This window comes from Molothrus aeneus, chromosome 26 (genome assembly GCF_037042795.1).
Source record: "Molothrus aeneus isolate 106 chromosome 26, BPBGC_Maene_1.0, whole genome shotgun sequence".
Taxonomy (NCBI): Eukaryota; Metazoa; Chordata; class Aves; order Passeriformes; family Icteridae; genus Molothrus; species Molothrus aeneus.
The window spans coordinates 221,924-243,749 of record NC_089671.1 but is presented as its reverse complement, the minus strand read 5'-3'; the positions used below and the strand labels follow the sequence as shown (position 1 = coordinate 243,749).

The 21,826-nt window shown below is 46.3% G+C and overlaps 3 protein-coding genes across 4 annotated transcripts in view; 2 read left to right on the top strand and 1 right to left on the bottom strand.

Moving 5' to 3' along the window:
- Nucleotides 1-6,884, top strand: part of ASPSCR1 (ASPSCR1 tether for SLC2A4, UBX domain containing) — a 32,862-nt gene extending 25,978 nt beyond the window's left edge. The window contains exons 13-16 of the mRNA XM_066565987.1: nt 3,838-3,889; nt 4,588-4,657; nt 4,989-5,161; nt 5,744-6,884. Coding sequence (XP_066422084.1) covers nt 3,838-3,889; nt 4,588-4,657; nt 4,989-5,161; nt 5,744-5,757 — 309 coding nt within the window. The 3' untranslated portion in view covers nt 5,758-6,884. The remainder of the gene's footprint in view (nt 1-3,837; nt 3,890-4,587; nt 4,658-4,988; nt 5,162-5,743) is intronic.
- Nucleotides 3,273-10,556, bottom strand: CENPX (centromere protein X). Of its 2 annotated transcripts, XR_010785061.1 has the most exons (6): nt 10,478-10,556; nt 10,352-10,403; nt 10,209-10,262; nt 9,898-9,986; nt 9,463-9,763; nt 3,273-4,361 (listed from the first exon to the last, which is right to left on the bottom strand). XR_010785061.1 is itself a non-coding variant. In XM_066565988.1 (5 exons), exons 1-5 carry the CDS (start codon nt 10,514-10,516, stop codon nt 9,749-9,751), a joined length of 249 nt encoding a protein of 82 aa, XP_066422085.1. In that variant the 5' UTR covers nt 10,517-10,556; the 3' UTR covers nt 7,396-9,748. The 2 variants fall into 2 exon arrangements, 1 of the variants encoding a protein (XP_066422085.1); XM_066565988.1 differs by lacking the exon at nt 3,273-4,361 and having other exon boundaries at nt 7,396-9,763.
- Nucleotides 10,557-10,605: 49 nt separating this feature from the next.
- LRRC45 (leucine rich repeat containing 45) lies at nt 10,606-21,712 on the top strand. Its single transcript, XM_066565986.1, has 17 exons — nt 10,606-10,840; nt 11,334-11,395; nt 12,214-12,284; nt 12,605-12,783; nt 13,414-13,542; nt 14,154-14,266; nt 14,782-14,840; nt 14,943-15,020; nt 15,946-16,081; nt 16,379-16,456; nt 16,634-16,745; nt 16,906-16,976; nt 17,852-17,944; nt 18,546-18,638; nt 19,548-19,721; nt 19,814-19,961; nt 20,348-21,712. The coding sequence occupies exons 1-17, from the start codon at nt 10,621-10,623 to the stop codon at nt 20,542-20,544; spliced, it is 2,013 nt and encodes a 670-aa protein (XP_066422083.1). The 5' UTR covers nt 10,606-10,620; the 3' UTR covers nt 20,545-21,712.
- The last annotated feature ends 114 nt before the right edge of the window (nt 21,713-21,826 follow it).

Here is a 21,826-nt window from a genome sequence, read left to right as displayed (position 1 = left end):
GTTATCTCTTTAGGTCTCAGTTTTTCATCTGTATAAAAAAGAAAAGCCCCCAAAACCAGAAAGAAAAACAGGAAACCCACAAAAATAAAAACAACCCACAAACTCAAAGTATTTTTAGTTACATTGCATCTATATAATTGCACAATGGACACCATTTTCAGTTGGATTTCTAGGTATTGGTGCAGTAAATCTGACTGTATGTTGTAAATACATCTTGGACAGTGTGATTTGAACATTATGGTTCAATAGATTAATAGCATCTATTTCCCCAGTCAGAATGGCAGGTTTTTTGGCTGGAAATCAAAGCAGCAAGGAAGAGAAATGCTGGGTGTTGGAGTGTTGGCTGTTGGCTCAATCCTATTGTAGTAATTCTCTGCACATAAGTGAGTGGAGCTTTTTGAGTTACTTGTTTTGAACATCCTTTGATTCTTTTGGTCAACCTGGCAGGCTCCTAAGAGTTCTCAAAATCTGTTCTGATTCACAGATGTTCCTGCAGGAACCCTGTGCAGTGAAGAACTGCAGAGTTGTTCTAGATGCATTAGAACAACTGCAAACATTAGAGCAGCTGACTCGAGGATACAGTTTTCAGGCTGATGGTTTGCCCCGTGTTTGATCATTACATTCACAGGTGTTGGAGAATACTGAAGGCTTTGACTTTGGGCTCATGTGTTCTCATGGACAGAATCTAAAACCTTCTCATCTTTATGCCGTGACAGTCCTTGGACAGTGGATCATTCTACTGGCCTGCTTTTATTTTTTCATGTGAAAATGCTGCAGATTTAAATACTTCAGGTTACAAAAAACTCTGGGACAGTGTTAGGTCCTGCCATGACAGGCTGCAGAATTCCCAGGTGAGGTGTAGCTGGCTGCCTTCTGTGCTGCAGCCTCAGGGAGTGCTGGCATTGGGGTGGTACCTGACAATTCCACACAAAGAAAGCTAGACCAAAGGCTCTGTGCGTGAGCCAATAGTCTGTTTGAATTGGAGAAAAAAAACCTTATTGGATGGAGGTTTGGAAAGAAAGGACTCCATGCTGGCTGACCCCTAGGAAAGGATAGGGATGTAGGGAAAGGAGCCCTGGGAAGGATGTTGCATTCTGTGTACTGCAGGGCTGCTGTGTAGCCCCCTTAAGTTTCTTTCAATTAAGATTTTGAACTGAAACATTCAAACTGATGTTCTGCCAGCAGTAGGAAATGGTTGTGAACGTGGATCCTGAAACTGTGAACTATGGTTATTTGACGACCTGTGAGTAAATAGGGTAGAGGTTTATATTGGGGCAGTCTGTCTATATGTTTGTTTGTTGAGTGAGTCTGTCTAGCTCTTGGTCTGTATTTCTCACTCTTTCTCTCTTTGTGCCTCACACAGGCCCTGCCATGAATTTTCTCTGACCCCTTGGGGCCATTCCCACATAAGGCTTTGATGTGTGTGCCCAGAGCTTGATTGACAAGGAAGTTTCAGTGGCAGCAGCAGGGAAAGGAAGAGAAAAGGGCAGGGCTTTGAACTAAAGGGCTTTGAGTTCTGAGTTTCTGTGCTTACTTATCTCCTTCAGAATGTTAATTATTTACCAAGATAATTGGTCGGGAGGCAAAAAAAAGAGAGGGGAGGTTATTAAAAAATTCCAACACTAACACACTACAAAAACCTCATTTTCCAACTTGCAGCTGGCATGAAAAGGATGTTGTGTGTAAAAGGGCTTGAGTGTATGTGTGTTGGGGGGGCCTTTTTTTAAGGCACCCATTTCCTAAATAGACAAATGCTGCAGGAACATCAAAGCTCTTTTGAGAGTTTTTTCTGGGATTTCTAAACCATGTCTGGTACTTTGTAATTAAAAAAGTTTATGGAGAGCTGTCTTTGTGACTGGAACAGGCAACCTTAGGCCCTGTTGATTGAGGAATGAAATGTTAAAAGACCTAATAAATAATTATTTTGCTAAAATGTCAGTTCAAGGATGTGAATTTGCCTGGATGCTTTAGCAGGAGCTGAGTCTTGGAGCAGAGTGACAAATGTCTCCTGTTTCAGCCTAGCGTGATGTTGACTGTGCTGCATGACACAGTCTCCTGTGGCCTCTGGATTAATGTCAAGGAAATGCGTAACACCATATGCTCCTCTGAAGCTTGGAGGCAGGAAGAGAGGTGAAGCTATTTCATTTTGCCTTCAGTTAATACAATTTTATTAGTCTCCATATTAGGCAGCAGTCCACAGCCTCCTCTGTGAAGATCAGGGTTCTTTTGAGCTCTGGTAATTGCTGTGCTGGATTGGGTCCAAGGACCATCATTCCAGTATCCAGCTTGGGCTGATGGTGGCAACAGAGGCTCAAGAAAACTCCAGAGCAGTCAGTCTGCCCTACACAGTTCCCAAGTACGTATGAGTGATACCAAGTGGGGCATTGCCTTGCTTTTATCTGGTTATTTATTTATTAGATCAGTGTGACAAGTTTAGTGTTACCATTTTGCCAGGGAAAATGTAGACTATTAATTAACATTGCTGTACAGTTTCTGGCTATAGTGGTACTTGCCTCTTTTACACCATGATGATTTGGTTTTTTACCTGTCTCTTAGTACAAGGCTTCCTAAAAGCTTAACAGAATTGTTTCAGCTAGTTATTCTTTATGTGGTATTATAGTGGCATATAATGCATGTAATAAATATGATGGTTATTTTTTCAGAATTCTTTCTGGAACAGCTGGTTATGTCATATCATATTCATCTTCTGCATATCATACTCTTTTAGAACTCTAAGCCTGAGCTTGCAGTAGTGTCAGTTTTTAGAATGAAATTTAGTCAGTTTGTCTGTCTTGCTCTGTGTTTCCCTTGGTAACACTTGGATTCACCACTGGGTGTGGTGGTGTAGTGCTTTGTAATGTATCACTGAGTTTTTTTGAAGAGGTGGTGTGACACTGGGGCCACTGTAGGTGACAGAGCAACCTCCATAGGTAGGTCCCTCCTTGATACCTACAGGTGCATTTGTGATTCCTCAGTTGAACAGGGGGTGTGTGAGTCCAGTTTCACAGTTTCTCTGGTGCCCAGAAAAGGACCAAAAGATACTGAAGCGACCTGAATCTGGGGAGAGGTAGAGGGAGAGTCAAGGTTGTTCAGCCTTGAAAAAAAGAAGCTCTGTGGGGTCTTGTCAATGTGTGTAGTAAAAGAGATGGAAACAGCAAGGAATATGGTCCAGAGTTCTTAGCAGTGCCCTGTAAAAGGACAAGAGGAAATGGACACCAATTACAGGGACTTCCATTGAAATAAAAGGAAAAAAAAATCACCACCAAACCCACTGGACAGAAAAAATGTTTTAATATGGTAATTATTCTGATAAGTAGGAACTAGGAATTCAGGTTGGATTTATAAAAGAAAATACTTAATCCTGGAAAGGTGGTGAAACTAGATAAGTTTCAACTATAGACAGGGTGTAAATGTAATAAAATTATTTAGAATAGATTTTGGAAGGGCATAGCTGAATTTTTCTTCTCTCGGTATCAGCCACTCAGAATATTCATCATATTAATGTTGTCTGCTCAGCAGTAGAGAATCTGTGTGCAATACAATGGCCTGAGATATGGGGGCAGAGGAGAAGGAATGGCAGGGCATTCCTGCAGTGAGCACTTGTTGTAGAGGTCTCATCACCTGTTTAGTGCATCAGATCATAACATTTTCCTTCATGTCTTACTCTGAGTGGCCTGTGCTCTGCACAAGTTTTAAGTTTTCCTGAATTACAGATGGTTAGTGACCTTGATGAACTCCATGAATTTGTCTGTAGCTGTCTAACCTGCCTCTGATGTTCACAGTGAACTGTGAAAGCATCCACAGACAGTGATACCTTCTTTTCCCCTTTTGCTTCAGGCTAACCTTTTCCCAACTGCTGTGATTCATTTTGGATCCGAGGAGCGCAGGGGTGAGTGCGTTTCCTTTCTCATGCAGCTGACTGTGTAGTTCCTGCAGTAGAGTCAGTATTGCATCCTTTCTGTCAGAGTTCTTCTGTCAAAAGAAACTGCAGTCCTTGGGGATAAATGTCCCCATTCTGACTGGCAAAAGCTCTTCAGAGCTGGTTTGGTCAGTTACCTTGAGCACAGATGTAGACATTGTACCTCTGTTATGGGATTTGATAGGTTGGGGAATGGGCATTGTCTGCCCTGGGATCAAGAATGATGGAAGAATGACTCCATAGGAAAAAAAAATCCCATTCAAAATGTTAACCAGACAAATGTCTATGAAATGCTTCTGCAGAGCTCCTGTGGTAGTGGACTGGCTGGAGATGGTAGAGCAGATCTGAATCTTAGGTTCTTTGGCGTCTCTGGTTTATGCTTAGAATCCCTGTAGGGCCGAAAGGATGCCGTGGCTTCACAGAAAAGTTCCTGAGATGAGCACTGAAAGAAAATGTCAAGGTCTTGAGGTTTGAATGATTAAATAGAACACCTCTGAGTCGTGAAAGAAACTGGCATGGTTTAGTAATGTTCTTTGTCATTCGGAGGAAGGTGATGTAGGTTTACTGTAGTATACAGCAGGTATGTTTTGAGCTGAGAGCTCTGTGATACTGTGGTGATTGATGTATCTATGTTAACAAATTATTGATTTGATTTCATTTCTAAACAGCTTGTTACCTGAAATCAGACCTGCTGAACTCTGCAGTTTCTCCTTCTGCAGCTAATTTATTGGTAGCCAGGTATGTTGGGGTTGAGTAGAGTTGCAAATATCTTAGTATTTCAGGAGTGGGAAGGATGAAATGAGCCCATCTTACTACAAAGAAAAGTGCTTTGAAGATACTAGGACTTCCTCCTGTGTAGAAGCAGTCATAGTGTCATACTCGACTTCATAGCTTTGTGAGTCCTTTGCAAAGTAGGATTTCAGTGACTTAAGTAAATACTAGTGCTTCTATCATGGAAAAAGAAGAGCTTTTTCAATCTGACTTTAAAGGTGGTGGTGGTACAGGGGGCTATTATGAAAAATGAAACTTAATTCAATTTGCTTATTTCCTTTCTCTGATGTTTGTCCAGATCATTAGCTCCTTCTTCATCAACTTTGGCACCAGTGGTTCCATCCCTATCTGCACCGGAAGTGGGAAGTGACAAAGAGACCATTGAGCAGCCAGAAGCAGCCAGCACTCAGGGAGCTCCACAAGTGCTTAGAAAAGCCCCTGGGAAAATACCCAAATGGCTGAAGCTTCCAGGTATCAATGAATCATAGGAGAGCTCTGCTCCTTCTGAACTGCCCCAAAAGGCAGCCTCCTCTCTGCCAAACATGCTGGATATTGATGGTATTGGTGCACACGTCAGCTTATGCTTGCAAGACATTTGGTTCACTGCTTGTCAGTCACAAATTTGTTGGTGACTTGAACCTCAGCCTTCATTGGAGAAGTATATGAATGCAGATTCTGAATACTGGGAAGTCTGATACCTAATCCATATGCTTGTAGCATTTTTGGCTGTGTTCTGCTCTTGGTATGCTGAGCTCTACACTCTGCCAGTGTAGTTCAAATACTAATAGGCAGGGTATTCTACATACCAAGGGTCCATGTAATCTATTAAATCTCTGGCATAACTTTCCTTTTGCTGCTGTAGTCTTAGTACTTTTACTTCTCTTAAATTTTTTAGTTGGTCTTCTTTTTAATCTTCACTGCAAACCAGTAGGGGTTTTCCATAATTAAGATTGCAACCAAGTGTCCATTATAATTTTTTTCTTGTTTTATTAAGAAATGAGTAAGTGATAATTACATGTTGAGTGTTTTAATGGTGCTGTGTTTATTTTGTAGGTGGGAAGAGATGAAGCATCCTGGGCTGCTGGATCACTGCGTTGTCAGCTGTGCCCTCTTCTCCACTTACTAAGAAGAACTTACTAAGAACGTGTAAAAGCTGTTGGTGGCCCTGGAGAGATCTAATCTGTATGAATATTAGTTATAAAAAGAGAATGGCTATTTCAGATACCAGTTGCAGTTGGTGGAGGAGTGGAGGGCCTGCTTGTGGTCTTTGTGACTACAGAAGCAAGGTTAGAGGTTAAATTTAAGGTTTCTTGCATGCAAATAATAAGAATAGAGAATTAAGGGGGACATGATTCCTATATACTTTCTGCAAAGGACTTTGTTTCTATCCATACTTTTAAATTCAAATCCTCTCAGTTCCACCTTCAGAGATCACTTGAGTCTAGCCTGTATTCTAGTGGCAAGATAAAATCTGGTTCAGCTTTACCTATAATTGTTTAGTGGTGCCTAGAGCAAGACTTCTCCCTGCTTCTTAGTGATTAGGGTTAGTGCTGCTGATAATTCTGGACATAGATGGCTGGAAAATGAATGAAGAGGAAGCACTTAAGTTACTTAAAACAGTTCAGATCAGTGAACTTTCCTGTGAAGCACCCGAGCTGCTGCACTCGTTTTGTGTGCAGTTGCCAGAATCTTGTTAACAAGGAACACAGGTGTCTGTTCATGGAATGCCTGTTGAGCTTGTTTCTGCCCTAAGCTCTAGTTTTATTTTCACTGTGTATAATTACCATCTGTAATTAGTTACAGCCAGGGAAAAAGCATCCAGTTGAAGGGTCTCTTCAAATGACAGTTGATTGGTGGCCTGAGTATTCCCAGAGCAGGGTAGCTGTGCTCTGCACTGCAGTTGGTGTACAGGGAAAAGGCCCAGTCCAGATCTTTGTCTCCTGCAGACGTGGGAGGACGAATGTTGGTTAGAATTGTCCTTACGCTGGAGATGAACTCTGTTGTGCCATGGCAGTCATGGTGCTGGGTTTTATTGAAGTCTTCTCCATGGATCACTGATCTGTGGAGAGCTGGGGTTCCATGGTACAGTAATACCATGTTTTCCATTTTCCTTGTTTCCTCCCTGCACTACGTGTGCATCTGCACAATTTGTAGGTGTAATAAAGCAGAGTGGCCACGGGGGCCCTTTTGGTCAGTGCCTTTAACATCTTCTTGCCCTGGCACTTGGTGTGTCTGTCAGTTCACAGGAACTTGCTCTCCTTTCAATTGGCCTGTCATGCCTCGTTCCCTTCCTCCCATTTTTTTTCAACAAAGCAAAACGGAGCTTTGTATCATCTGAATGAACTTCAAAGTGGCTAGAAAGGGCACCCTGGGTTCCTGGCACTTGTCATTGTCTCCCTGCCTGGCCAACATTTCCCTTCAGGTCTAATTACTTCCAAATGCTCACAGATGCTTTGAAGAAACTTGGAGGGAGGGGGAGGCATGAAAGAAAGGTGGAAGAGGAAGGAGACTCAAAGCAGAAGGAGTGCAGAATGCTTTAGCAAAAAAATTGATTGATTTCTTATTTGACACCCAGACGTGAACAGGGAATGTGAGAGCACTGTGTACAGCTCCTGCACTCAACCCTCCTGGTGGAAAGCAAGCCCTTCTGCCACTTGATAGGCTATAAAAGACATACCACAGCAAACAAAAAAAACCCAGTCAAATAATGTTTAAAGTTTATTACTCTGTAGTGGATTAAGTGTGGGCTGAGCCCACGCTGCATAGGACTGTCGGTATCTTGGTTCAGGTGCTGTGTCAGGCTTACTCATGTCACACAAATCAGAAGTAGAGCTGCCTTGCTGAATTTGTACAGGATATCCTGTGAGGAAACCAGGAGCTGTTGATAATGATAGGTGGTGAAATACTTGTGCTGGTGTTTTTGGTTTCCAGGACTGGAATATGCAGAAGCAGTGTGGTTGGGAGGAAGTTGCAGTGTGCCTTCAGATGTGCTAGTCCTTATTTTTTGAAGAGCACAGGTGACATCAAATAATATTATCTGCTTAACTGATTTTCTTAGCTGCTCTAATTATGTCAAGTTTTGTAAAGCATTAGGTCCATAACTATCCCCTGCAAGTACTTGACATGGAAAAACAAGTTTAGGTACACAAGCAGCAATATCAGTATTCCTGGGGCAGTTTCATGGGTTAAGTGTAAGGGCTTTGCATCACTGACTGTGTTCCCTCAGGCAGTTCTGCCCATGCTTGTCCTTTTTTAACTCAGCTGTCATCAAACCCAGTTTAACCACAAGAATGAAAAAATGCTACCTTCAATAGCTAGACAAGAGGTCTTATTCCCCTTCCCTATACAAAGAGTTACTTTTAGCTGCTGCTGCTGTTCAATTGCTGCTTTACTGTGGATGTCCACATCAGCAGTTCTCTGTGCGTCAGGAAAAGGATCTTGCGCCTTTTTAGGGCAGCATCTTTGAGACTGCTGTTTCAGTAGGTGTCAGGGTGGAGGCAGAGACAGGGACCTGAAATCTGGAAAAGGCAAGGAAGTAGGAGTGAATTCTTTGAGGGGGACAGGACACCCCCACATTTAAAATGGTGGGCTCTTCACTAAAGGAGGGATTGCTACAACGATTCCTGCCCTGCTGAAGAGCAGTACCTGCAGATACCTGATGAACTGGTTTTGTTTCAGTATCACTTCGCTATAGTAGCTGAACTCAAACTCATCCCTGTGGTTTTAGGGCATTCAAAGGTAGTATCACTTGCTTTTTTTTTTTTTTTTAAATTTTTTTGGTATTGGCTTTTTTTTTACCAATGGTTGTGGGGCTGAAGACTGAACTAGGTCAGTTCCTTCATTGCATGTGTTGTACAGCTGAACAGTTGTTTTGGCTGAGAAGCTGCAGTGCTGAGGGCTGGGCACTGCTTAGGCTGGTACTGTCACGGAACGCGTATGGAACGGCAGTTTTTGTGAGGCTTCATGGTGGTTGTCCTGAGGGATGACCCTGATAGTGGACAGTGCACAGTGACCCACTGAGCCTGTCACAGCTGCTCCCGAGCCAAGGACTGCTGCTCTGGCTGCTGCTGCTGCAGCGGGGCGGCGGCCGGAGCCCTCCGTGCAGCCAGCCCCGCACTTCCAGCCAAAGCCACTCGGGCTCCTGGCTCCTGCCCACATGTGTAAGGTTTCTTATTTCACAGTGCCCCCCCCGCCAGAGGGGCCAGGCTGTCCCGTGATGTGGGATTCTCACACATGCTGTTTGTTATTTTGTCCTTTTTTCCTTTCGTCCTACAAAGATTTAGGGAAGAGGGTGGGTGAGGGGGAAGCTCTGCAAGTCTTTGAAGCAACTTGACTTTTGATGATGAATTGCAGCAAAGAGCCTACACAAGGAAGGGAGACTTGTTTTTAACTTACTGATGTTTCTTTGTGAGAACAAATTTATAGCAGAGGGGGAGTAGCCTCTGAGGAGAATATTGAATGGTTAAAAGGTTTCAAGCATTCTTTGATGTCACAGCCTGAGAAATACTAGAAGGTAGTGAGGGACAGACACTGTTTATTTATAAAATAAAGATCAGTTACCTGCTTTTGGCAAGAGCCTGTGACTAAGCTCCTGTTAATGACCTATTCATTGGAAGGCTTGGAGCTGCACCTGGAGTTGCTGTTACAGCTGCCTGCTTGAGGCAATGAGAGCCTGAAGGCTGGACAGTATTCCCAGCCATTAAGTCTTTCCATGCATCTCTGTGAAGCAGCACCTCTTTCTCACATTAGCTGAGAAAGCAACAGCTTCTTACCATGTTGTGAAATACCGGCCTCTGTAACAGGAGTAGGGCAGCAAGATGGAAACCAGTTATGTACTCAGCTGAACAAATTAAGCCTGTGGCACCCTCTTCTCAAAAATGGTATCTGACAGCATCGTTGCTTTGGGCTGTGTTGTGTTTGGTAAGGGAGAGAGGAAACAGAAGCAAAATGGCAGAGGAAGAAAAAGCTGAGACTGTTTGTCCCAGAGTGTCTCTGAGGCTGAGACACGTGTCAGGCCAGGACTGTCTGCTGACAGGCGACATGTGCTTCAGGAGGCCTCTAGAAATCCAGAAGCTGCAATGAAAGAGCAGCAAGCGAGTCAGGACAAAGGCTGGGTTCTCAAAACAACTCCCGAAAGGACGAGGATTAGGCTGTTCAGCCCCTATCCTCGTTCTGCTCCCATGCAGTTCAGGCCCACAGTTACATACCAGCTGTGGCAATACTTTCTCCAGCTGTTCAATATCCACCTTGTTCAGGTCCTCTGCCTGGGCCTGCCGAGCTGCCCGTGCCGCTGCTTCTGCAGCGCAATGAAAGAAAGGGAAGGGCAGTGAGAGGGGTCCGGGAGCTGTCACACCTGGGGCGTTCCGTCCGGGGCCCAGAGCCGCTGTGCTGGGAGGAGGGAGGCGGCCCGGGGCCCCGGAAGGCTCCGCACGCCGGGTCAGGGCTGGACGGGAGCAGCCGCAGGGCGGCCGGGAGGAGCCGGGAGCCCTCCGGGGCTGGGGCGGCCCTGCGCGCTCACCTCGGACGAAGACCTTCAGCAGCTCGGCCATCAGCAGCTGCGCATCCGCGCTAACTGCAAGGACAAGGGGGTTACGGGAGGAGGGGGCGCGGCCCGCCCCGACCCGCCCGCCGCCGCCGCCCCCGCCGCCGCCCCCCCCGTACCTCGGGTCCTCCCGTCCCGGAAATGGAGGCGGAGAAGCCGATCCACGGTGTCCTGCGGAGAGAGGAAGGGGTGAGCGGGGCCGGGGCCGTGCCCGCCGCTCGGGGCCGCGCCCGGGGCCGCCGCACCTTCCTGAAGCCGCCGGCGCGACCGCCCCGCTCCTCCATGGCCCGCGCGCGGCCGGGCCCGCCTCCCGGGGGCGCGCCGGGCGGGAGCGCGCGCGGGCGGGGAGCGGTTCCGGGGGAGCGGTTCCGGGGGAGCGCGCGCGGCCATGGAGCAGCTTGGGCGCGAGTACGCGCGGCTGTGCGCGGCGGCGGGCGCGGCCCCGCAGGAGGCCGTGCTGCGGCGGCTGCGGGGGCCCGGTGGCGGCCGCCTGGACCTGGCGGCGCAGAGCCTCTCGCTGCCCACGTGCAGCGCGCTGGGCCGGCTGCTGCCCGGGGCTGCGCCCTTGGCCGCGCTGGCGCTCGGTGACTGCGGCCTGAGCGAGGAAGGTGCGGCGGGGCCGCTCTCCCTGTGGCGCGGGGCGGGAGGCCGGCCGAGGTGCCCGGTCCGTGGCCGTGCGGCGGGCACGCACCCTCGGTTCTCCCTCCGGCGGCGAGGGCAGCTCTGCCTCTGTTGGCCGCGGACGGACGGGACGGTCCGGCCGGTTAAAGTGGCCCGCAGTGAGGGGGCTCCGTGGGCAGCCCGTCCGAGCCCGCAGAGCCTCTCTGGGGATTTTTCAGGGCTGAGTCGGGTAGATGTACAAGCTGACAGGTAGTTCTCTGCCCCGGCACCTTTTTGAGAATATATAAACAGTCTCCTGCCCTGAAAGCTCAGGCTCAAGCTTTCCAGCAGCAGTTGCAGTTTTTCAAATAATTTGTTTATCGCAGCCACGTCTCCTGAGCTGGCTGTTTAACAGAGTGATACACTGGGATGATAGCTGGTTTAGGCAGAGAGTTTCACAGATGAAATAAACAGGGGTTTTTTTTTTTTTTTTCTGCTCAGGTGTAAGGCTTTTGTTGAATGGTCTTTGCACCAACACCACAGTCAAATCTTTGGATCTGAAGGTGAGTCTGAAAAGAATTAACAGTGTTCTATGGTGGAGAAGGAAAAAGCACAGGCTTAATGAGAAAGAGAACTGGACAGTCCTGGTGCAGGATTGTTCAACAAGATGCATACTTCTGTAAGTTTTTTGTTTTCAAGTGACTCATTCCTTGACTCGTTAACACCATGTCACAATTATCCGAAGTTACTTTGCCAGTCATCTTTATCCCCTTTTATTCAGTTACTCTATTTTTATAGGAAGCTATTGCTATGTACCTTTTGTCAGTTGCTGCTTGGGCAGATGAGGCATATGTAGGCTTTTTTGGGATTTCTGTATTGATCAGTGAGTTACGAGCTGTCCTACTTGTGTTTCTTTCTTTTGACTAGCACATCTGCCTTCAGATGTGATTGTCTCTCTACTGAGAGTGACTTTCTGTCTGTATTCCTTTGGCATTTCCACAGTCACAAACTGCATCATAACTTTCTTACTCATTTGTGCTAGTATTAACAGAGTCCTTCTTAATGAAGTGTGTTAAAATAGTTATGTTTATCTGGAATTGCTGTTTTCTGCCCCGTCGTGGTCCATGCTGATCCTGTGCTATTCTGTGATTTTTGCAAGCTCTCAGTCATGGTGCCCTTATAAGACCAGTGGTGTGTACGGATCCACTGTTCCTCCAGGGTTTTTCATTTTGTGGAAGCCTGATTGATACGTCAAACAAATGTTGATTGGACCATTTTTGCCCAGCTGAAATTTGCGTTATAGCTGGGATGTGTCTGGTGGTGTTCGTGGTCTAGGTGGATTGGGAGAAGCTTAGCTGATCACCTGGGGCTTCTGTTTCAGGGAAATAACCTGCGAACCATGGGAGCTGAGGCTTTGGGAAAACTTCTTAGGCAGAACAAATCCATCAGGAGGTAAAAAAATGTATCTACCTCTCTTTGTGCTATTCCTGCCAGATGGAGCCCAACATTTGAAAAGGATTGAGGGTGTTTTTTATTGGGGTGGGAGGAATGCCAAGTGGTGCAATTTCTTGTGAGGGGTGGGACGGGCAAAGGCACAAGAACTGGAGGTGCTCTTTTGGAGGATGCTGGGCCCTGGCAGCATCCTGCTCTCTGAAGCTGAGTCTGCTCCCAGAGCTGGGTGTGTGGCTGGGTGTGCCGTGATCCATGTGTCGTTCAAGTTCACACAGCTGACCATTGACTCCACAAACACCAATCCTGCCTGATTTCCCTAGCCTGACCTTAGAATGGAACAGTCTCGGCATGTGGGAGGAGGGCTTCTCCTTTTTCTGCCAAGGATTGAGGGCAAACAACTTTCTTCAACGTCTGGATCTGCGCAATAACCAGATTAACCATCAAGGGGCTGGAGAACTGGCCATGGCACTGACACAGAATACCAGCCTTCAGGAGCTGGGTAAGAGTTCTTTGCCCATGTATGCATGCATACATGCATGCAGACACACATGTGCCTTCAGGTTTCTTGCCTCAATTTCTTCCAACTGATTGGTGTCATTCCCAATTCCTGTTAGTCTGGAGTGCTTTGATGGCTTTGTGCAGGGAATGGTCTCAGCCCCATGGCCTTTGGAGAGTGGGAACTGAAATTGGAATCTCTGGAACCAAACCTACAGATGAAAAACTGTGTACTTGGGGCAGAACAGTCTTTAGTGGAGGAAGAAGTGTTTTCATTCCTATTTGTGGCGTGCCTCATGACAGACTCTTGATCCTTAATTCACACTCACTTTGTCCTCATATGGAATTTTGCTGGAATTTCAGGAGAATGTGTCTTTTGTTGCTGATTCTTTCTCATCCACAGATTCTGTCTGTGGAAGGAAGGCTCGTGAGAGCCAAATGTGAGACACAGACTTGTAACTGTCATGGCTTCCTGCAGTTTACTAAAGATTTATCCTTGCCTTTCCTGCTTTGTCACTTTCTCTCTTTCTCATTCATCTTGAAAGGGGCCACAGTATTCACCTGTGTTTGTGCTAGGATCATCTGGGATCTCAGCAGATGTGACTGCCATGGTGAAAGTTTGCTTTCTGTGTAGATTTGCGATGGAATAACATTGGGCTTCTGGGTGGCCGAGCGTTGCTGAACTGCTTGCATAGCAACAAGACCCTGAAGAGGCTGGAGCTGGCAGGGAACAATATTCCTGGTGACATCCTGAAAGCTGTGGGTAAGTGTGATGTGTGTACAGTAATGAATCACTTAACTCCTTTCCCAGTCCAGCACTTGGGGGATATAGGGCACTTGCTGCTCCAGAAGAGAGCTAACCCTCTTTCCCTCCCTTTCTCAATAGCATTTCCACAGTGCCCTATGTCGCCTTCTCTTGTCCTTTAGTGAGGGCTAATCAAGTTGGAAGTGTCACTTTGACTGGCAAAAGCAAAAAAAAAAAAAAAAAAAAAAAAAGTTTGGATTGAGTTATTAGAGATTGATGTGCCATGTGAATGAACCTGAGACTTTGAGACTTGCTCATAGTTTGCCTCTGATGAGCCAAGTTTTGATGTGGCTTATGCAGCACATCCTTTGTCGTTGTCCTGCCAACAGCAGAGTTAACAGCTTTCCTGAGGCTGAGGTGTTGATTACCCCACACACACTGCTCTCTTTGATCCCATCCCACCTTGTGATGTAAGGTGGGACTATCTCTACATGGGCCAGTCTGAGAAGGGCAACTGTCCTGGTGCTTCTGATATCCAGTGGTCATCCTGAGTGCTGTCTCTTCCAGCAGCACTTGCTATTCTATTGCTTTAGAAGCTTGTGCATGTTCTCCTGCTCTCTCTGCATCAGAACAAGCCTTGGATCACAACCAAGACCGTGAGGCTATCCTGAGCGAGGCCCAGAACCAAGTGAACATCCTCAGCAAGGAGGTTTTGAGTCTGAAGGATGAGAAGAACAAGCAGGTCAGCAGATATTGGCAGTTCAAATGGGGTACCTGGAATCCTTTGCTTTCCCTTGAGGTCCCCAGAACACTCAGTGGCAGTATTATTGTGCACCTGAAGTTGCACGTGCATTTTTATGGGCAGGCACACAGCATGATTTAGTACATTGAGGCTCAGTCCTCTGAGATGGGTTATTTGAGGGATAATGTGAGTATGGACATCCCTGCTGAACATATTTACTCTGGGTTCTGGAGGAGTTTTGGTTATTTGTGCTTTCGTTTCTTCTTTTGCAATTTGATATTTTCCAAGTGGTGTAAACCTAGAGATCTGTTTTTCCATTTGACACCTTGGGATGCAGAGTCCCTGTAGCTGATGACCTTATTCAGATGTGCTAATAAACTAATCAGACTTCCAGTTTGCTTCTGGTAGAGTGGCTTGACATGTCTTCAGCTGTTGCTGGGAAGAGAAAGATGAGAAATGTAAAGGTTTGTAGCTGATGCAGTTAATTTTCTCACTGAATTTTGCCTTGCTTACAGTTCATGGATTTTGTGGATACTGTAGACAAGCAGAAAGAAGAAAGAGCCAGGAGTGAGAAGTGAGTTAGATTCGAAATGTTTCCTGCTCTTTGATGGCACTCTCCATTTCCTGGCAGAAATTACCCACTTTTTTTTTTCCTTTTTTTTCCTCCCAAATGCAGAATGTCTGCAGCACGAGTCAGCCAGCTGCAGGAAGCATTGGATGAGCAGTACTCCATTATGAATTCACTGAAAACCAAGTATGGAGCAGGAAAACCTTTGTCTTCCCACTGTTTGTGCTGTATAAGCAGTGCCAAGCAGAGCTTCTAAGAAAGGGGATAATCTTGTAGGGTGGCTGGATTACTATTTTGGTTAGTTCTGCAGTAATATCCAGAAATTACAGTCAGATCAAGCCTTTGTGTTTGCCACACTAGATACTTAGCTTGCTTTTAAGTAAAATGACTACATTGGTGTAAGAGCAAGTGAATTACAGAAGGTGGGAAGAAAGAAAAAGGATTGTGCAGATGGGATGGGGACATGTTCCTTGCATGGTTTACAGCCTGGCAGGAATCTCTGCCTGTTTCCCCTGGCAGCTGAGAGTGTTCTCTGGGAAGCACTGCAGGTATGGAGGAGCCTGGCTTGGGAACAGTGAGGAAGAGGTGCTCAGAAGAAGTGTGAGATTATGCAGAGCCATATGCACATGGCCATGGTTTGACTTCAAACCCTGCCTAGTTGAATTCTGCCAGGTAAAGGCAGCGTTTCATGCCATGCAGTGATGTGGACGTGTCCCTCTTGGACAGAACAAGTAAATTGCTTCTGCTACTCACATTTAAAATCCTGTCTCTAATTGTAAACAACTTTGCAGTGATATAAAGTAGCCAGCTTTGTTCTGTGGGAGCAGGCAAATCCTGGAGGGGTCGGGCAGGGAAATTGGCTCATGGAAGACAGTGCAGGGCAAATGCAGTGGGCACTAGCACACTGTGCCCTGAGAAGTCCCAGGTCACTGCAGTGCTGCTGTGTACAGAGGTCGGTGGTGTCCTTTTCCCAGAAGCAAAAAATGCCTCATTAAGGTAGCCTGATTTCACCTACTGCAAGATGGACATTAGCACCTTGTACCAGGTGGCATAGAGAGCTTGCTGCAATGTCTGCCTTGGAAAAGGCTCCATAAAGTGATTTTCTTTATAGGCTGCAGATGACTGAAGCTGCCCTGGCTCTGTCTGAGCAGAAGGTGCACACGTTGGGAGAGCTGCTGAGTGCCATGAAACAGGAACAAAACTGTGTGGCTGAGTCCCACTTCAGGGAGCTCCAGCAACAAAAGCAGGTGAGCTGGATAAGTCCTGGTTATGTTTGGGAGCAGGGCTATAGGTCATAACTGGTTTGTGTGGATTTGGGGGATGCTGGATGCAATAGGCGAGCATGATTTTTACCGTTACTGCTTAGCTAAAGCCACCATGACAAAAATTCTTGTGTAAATTAGATAGATAGTTGCCAGGTGTGATGAGGAGCCCTGTTATTGATGGTGTAGGTTGGACTTAGCTGGGTGTGATGTTGGTTGGCACAGGTTGGTAGTGCAAGAACTAGGGGGAGTACAGGTTTTTAATTTTGGTTCTGTTTGCAGGAAGGTGCTGATCGGGAAAGCAAGCTTTTGCATGACTTGTCTGCTGCCAGTGAGAAAAACCTGTTGCTGAGAAATCAGGTAGGAAACCAAGTCCAAGTCTGAGAAGTGGCTCTTGAACGTGTATAACATCTGCTCCATAGATGTTATGGTCTCTACTTTGATTCTTGGTTGGGTGTCACTTCATTGTCCTGTACAGCCAACTTTTTGTGCTAATAGGAAAAGAAAAACCTTTGTGGTGGTAATTTCCTTGTGTAGGTGGATGAATTGGAGAGGAAGTGCAAAGTTCAGCAGGATCAGCTGTTCCAGGTGAAACAAGACTTGACCAACACAACAGCAGAGCTGAAGCTGCGGGCTGTGGAGGCTGAAGGTGAGTGGGGGAGTAGAAACAGCTTGGGGACACCTGTGGTTGGGATCATTGTTCCTGCACCGGCAGCTGAGGAGAAAGGGTTGACAGAGTGTGAAAAAGTATGAATACAGCTGTGTGGCAGGCATGCCAGAGTTGTGATATGCCTGCTTTTAATCTGCAGAACGTCTGGAAATGGAGAAAAGAAGATTTAAACAAAGCCTTGAAGACATGGAATCCCTTCGGGTAAAAGAGGTAAGGGTGAGGTTTCTGCAGCATCCTGGTTAGTCTTTCTTTGGTCCTGACATACATCACCAGTGGAGATCGTTGTTTGCTGTAATGTGCTCTTAAAAAAGTTTAGAAGTTAGTGAGCTCAGATTTTTTGTGGGAATAATGGGTCATTTCTTCAAGCAAAGCCTGACTGAAGAGATCACAAAACTTTCTACCAGCTAGTAAGATTTTCAAGCTTTCAAGAATATGGGCCAGAGTGGTATGTGATGCTACAAGAGAGGCTGGGAGGCTGGCCTTTGTGTTGGTCTGTGCACAGAGGTAATTACAAATGAGGAATTTTTCCCAGCTTCTGAAATAAATACATTTGAATGTTTTAATTGCTTATACACAAGCAGTCCTTTAACAGGGCTCAGCATGCTAGTTCCTTCTCTGTTATGTTTCAAAGGGGGTTGTGTCTGAGTGTGGACAGGCCAACAGACTGCCACCAATTATCTTTGCAGTGTTACTGAGGTTTGAAATCTCTCCAAAATGAAATTATACTAATAGATTTCTCTGAAGATATTGAAATCTTTTAAGAAAAGTCACAGGCCAGGAAGATTTTACCAACATTACAGTTAAAAAATAAATCTGTTGTGTTTTATATCACTTGACAATGAGAGCTTGGACTCCCTCCTTGTGGCCTGGGAGGGATCTCTGTCTAAAAATTCCTAGTTTCTAGAGGGCAGATTCCATCTGTACTGCTGTTTCCTAGTGGAGTTCTGGGGGAGGTAAGAATTTTGCTTTGCTGGTAGGTGGGTCAGTGAGAGGATGCTTCTCTATCATGATGAGTAGTCTTGCTGCTTGCTTTGCCTGGAGGTGGAATGGTTTTCTGTCACTTGCTGGTTTCTGCTGCTTTGCAGGTGGATCGTGTGGCACAGCAGATGGAGGCCAGTGAACGTTCCATGCACGACAGGATCCAGAGGCTGGAGGCCATCAGGATATCTCTGGACGAGGTGAGAAAAAGTGCTCTGGGCACATTTGAACACTCATATAGCAGTGCACAGAGAAGGCTGCCAGGAAAGATTTGTGGAGTCTCTGACTGCAGACCTCTGTAAAGATTGTCATGTGCTGTAAGGGGGAACAGAAAACAGCAGTATACCAGCTAAAATTATTTTTACTGCTTTGGACTAAGAAAGAAGGTTCCAAGGAGAAACTTGTAAATTCAGATTGGACAAAAATGAGGATTCCATTGAACATGGTTAGAGTCTTACTAAGATTTGACTTTACAGGATTCTTGTGACTATGTTGTCACAAGTAGTGTAGCATGTTCATCCATATCTATTTCCCCAGCTACATCCAGCAGTGCTCTTCCCTATTCCCTTTTTTGGAAAGGTTTAACCAATACGTGCCCTCATATAACTGAAATTCACACTGAACTTAGATAGCAGTCTTGAACTGAGGAAGGGTTTGTATCTTTGTTTGCTTTTGCTGCCCCTGAGTGAGGAGAGCTGTGTCATTTTATAGCCTGCGACTGGAAGCTGCTCGTGTTTCCTGGTCAGTGTGGCAGCAATGCAGCTTCTCTGTCTGGAATGATTTTCAATGTTCCTGTGGCAGGAGCTGAGCCAAGTCAAAGCAGCTGCACTAGCTGAGCGAGGACGGGCCGAGGAGGAGTTGATAAAAGTGCGGAGTCAGGCGCGCCTGGAGGAGGTAAAGACAGACCTGCCTGTGGGAATGAAGTGGTTTGGCTACCCAGGCTATGTCTTAGTCCTGGGGAGCTGCTAACTCACTCCTCTCTGGGTTTTACTGACCCACAAATGGTGTGATTGCTGAGGAGGGAGCCCTGAAAAGTCTAATTTGAGCTGTCTTCAGTACTAACAGAACTGATGTCAATATTGTCTTGGCAGATATAGTTTAAGTTGCCAACATCTGAAGCCAACAGCCAGATGTTGATCTTTCTTTTTAATGACAACTTTAATGGGATGCTCCTGTTCCTCTAACACTGAGAAATTTCTTCAGGTGGCTACTGTTGCTAGGTAAATAAAGTCACTGTCGTATTGAACTCTGAAAATGTCAATTAAGTTAATATCCTATATTATAGGATATTAATATTAATGAATATTCACTATATTAACTATTATTATTCACTATATTAATAGTGAAATAGAACGAGGGATGAGGAAAATACACAAAAGCTATTAGAATATTTACTTATTTGTAGCATCACAAAAGAAAATGCTTCATTGAATTACAGACATAGAAATCTGACATGTGGGATCCAGCAGTTGCTGGGTTGCATGCAGTGGCGCTGCAGAGCCATTTGAGGGATGGAGGAAGTGAAGGTGGAGCATTGGCTGTAAACACTGGCTGTGACATCAGTGCATCTGCCAGGGACCTGTCTCTGTTTCTCAGCTGAGTGTTTTGTCCTCTGCCAGCCTCCCTGGCAAGAGGAAGCAGCTTGGAGTCACTTCCGAGTGCAAGGAGCAGGACTGTGTCCTCTGCTTGTCAGTGCCAGTTGACTCAATAAAGGGTTCACTGTACTAGGAACAGAGAGGGGAGAATCTCTTCACAGGAATGAAGTGGGACTGTTTAATTTTCATTTTCCTTTGTGTCTTACAGCAGCAACGCCTAGAACACCTAGAAGAGAAGCTGCGGCTGATGACTGAGTCAAGGGATGAAGCTCAGAACTGCTGCCTTAAGCAAAAGGAGATGGTTGCTGAGGCCCAAGCTAAAGCCAAACAGTTGAGCCTGTATGCTGATGGACTCAAGAGGAGGCTGGAGGAACTTCAGCAGGTAGTTTGGACTGGAGTAGAGATAGTCACCACAGGGCCAGAACAAGTTGCCGAAGTTGTTTGGTTGTTCATGGATTTGTCTTTGTGTGTCAGTACGTGGACAGGAAGGAAGAGGAGAAAGTGACAGAGCTAAATAAGGTGAAAGTGGAATTACAAGAACAGATTGGGCACCTGGAGGCTGAACGCACAGCCCAGGATGGGCTGAGAGAGAAGATTGCAGCTCTGGAAAGACAGCTGAAAGGTAATGGGTCCTTTCCTGCTTCTCAAATGGTAACTCCGAGTTACCCTGCATTGGGCCTGGAACTCAGCTGTGCTCGCAGGTAGTGACAGCAAGTGCTTCCTGCCTGCGAGTACACCTATGAGTTGTACTCTCCAGCCATGTGTATTTACAGGGATTCCTCATTTTGTAGAGACCAAGACTCAGATGACCACCCAAAGCTGCATAGCAGGCAAAATTTGGATTTCCTGCGCAGTGAAGTGTGCCTGCTATCTGTGCAAAACCTCTCATGTTGTCTCATGCAGCTCCTCTTGTGTGCTTGCTGGTTGTAGCACTTCCATTGCCTTTGGCCTGCTCCTGTTTTTTCCAGGGATACCTTGATTTTCTTTACTAATGCTGCTTTTTCACAGCCCTATCCAGTAATCACCGTGAAGCACTGCTGGACAAGGAGGGTGAGATCTCTTTGCTGCTGGAGAAGCTGAGAATGAAGGAGGCTGAGATCTCCAGGATGAGGGAAGAGGAGGCCCAGCGAGCAAGTTTCTTGCAGAATGCCATCATGGCATATGTGCAGGGATCTTCCTTGGGTACCCACAGTTCTAGGAAGTGAGACTGTGGCTTAGAGGATCCAAATATCTGCTTGCAGTCAGGGAAAGGGTGAGAATTCAGGTACAACTCCTTCTTCCTAAATGGACAGTTCTGTCAGAGTGGGGTGACACAAAGGCTTGCAAATAGTCAAATGCTCTTGCTGTTCAGAAATGTTCCTCCTGACAGCGTGAAGGAGAGGAAGAAACAACTGTCCAGGCCTGTAGCTCTGAGTCCATGATGTTGAGCCCCCTCCCCTGCACTGCCACAGCCTATTGGTGCAGGAGGTTACTGGGAGGTTTCTGTGTTCCCTGGCAAGGTGCTGCTGCAGCATTTGTTTGGATGCCAGGGCTGTTCACAGAGAAACGTGAGAAAAAGTGACAGGAATGTTTACAGGAGTCTTCACAGTTGCCTGTGGGCTGGAGCAATTTGCCTTGCTAATGGGATCCTGAAACTGCTGGAAACACCAGGTATTACCCACTTGTGCTTTTTCACCCAGCGTTTACAGACAGAAGCAGAGTCTGATGGGGCCCTCTCTGCTTGTTTACCCTCTCTGGCTCTGGCCATATTGGTGGGCTGTAGAAACACATTTAGCATAGACAGAAGCAGGTGCACCAAGGGGCTTGGGTGCAGTGCTGTCCATGTCCCTGTGGGACAGCTGGGCTTTGGCAGTGGTTCTACTTCTGCAACAGTGAGTGGCAGGGAAAGGTGAGCGGTTGATTGTGCTTCTTCACTGTGAACTGCAGCCCTTAGCTGAAGATGTTGTGGCCAGTATTGCGCTATGGCAAATGGCAGAACTGTTCTCCTGGCTTCTCAGGCTCCTAGAACTGAGTGCTGTGGCCTTAAACCTGGAGAGGAGCGATGCTTCTGGTGTGACACTGGGGAGTTGCTTCTCAGAGCATAAGGGAAGAAGGTGGTTCCTCTCCTGACGGTGCAAGTCCTTGCATGACCTGGAGAAAGGGAAGGGTTGCTAGAGCCTGAACTGGAGAAAGCAGGAGCTGTTGTCAGGCCAGCAGTATTGAGCCTTGAGGGAGTCCTTCCTGTGAGTTTGGGGTGGGAACATACCTTAGAGTAAATATTTTTAAGAGACACCTGGAAAACAAAAGTTTCTGTGTGGACTGGTTGCTTTGTGTTTTCATTTTTTATACTGGGTTTTGCTCTGCTTAATAAAGAACTTTTGCATTTTGCCATTAGCACTGGACAGTGGCACGCTGGATGTTTGGCTGATGTGGAGGGTGGGGCTTTCTGCTGTGTTACTGTCCTGAGGACCCTGTCAGCCTGTCCTGCAGCTAAAGGGCTGTTACAGG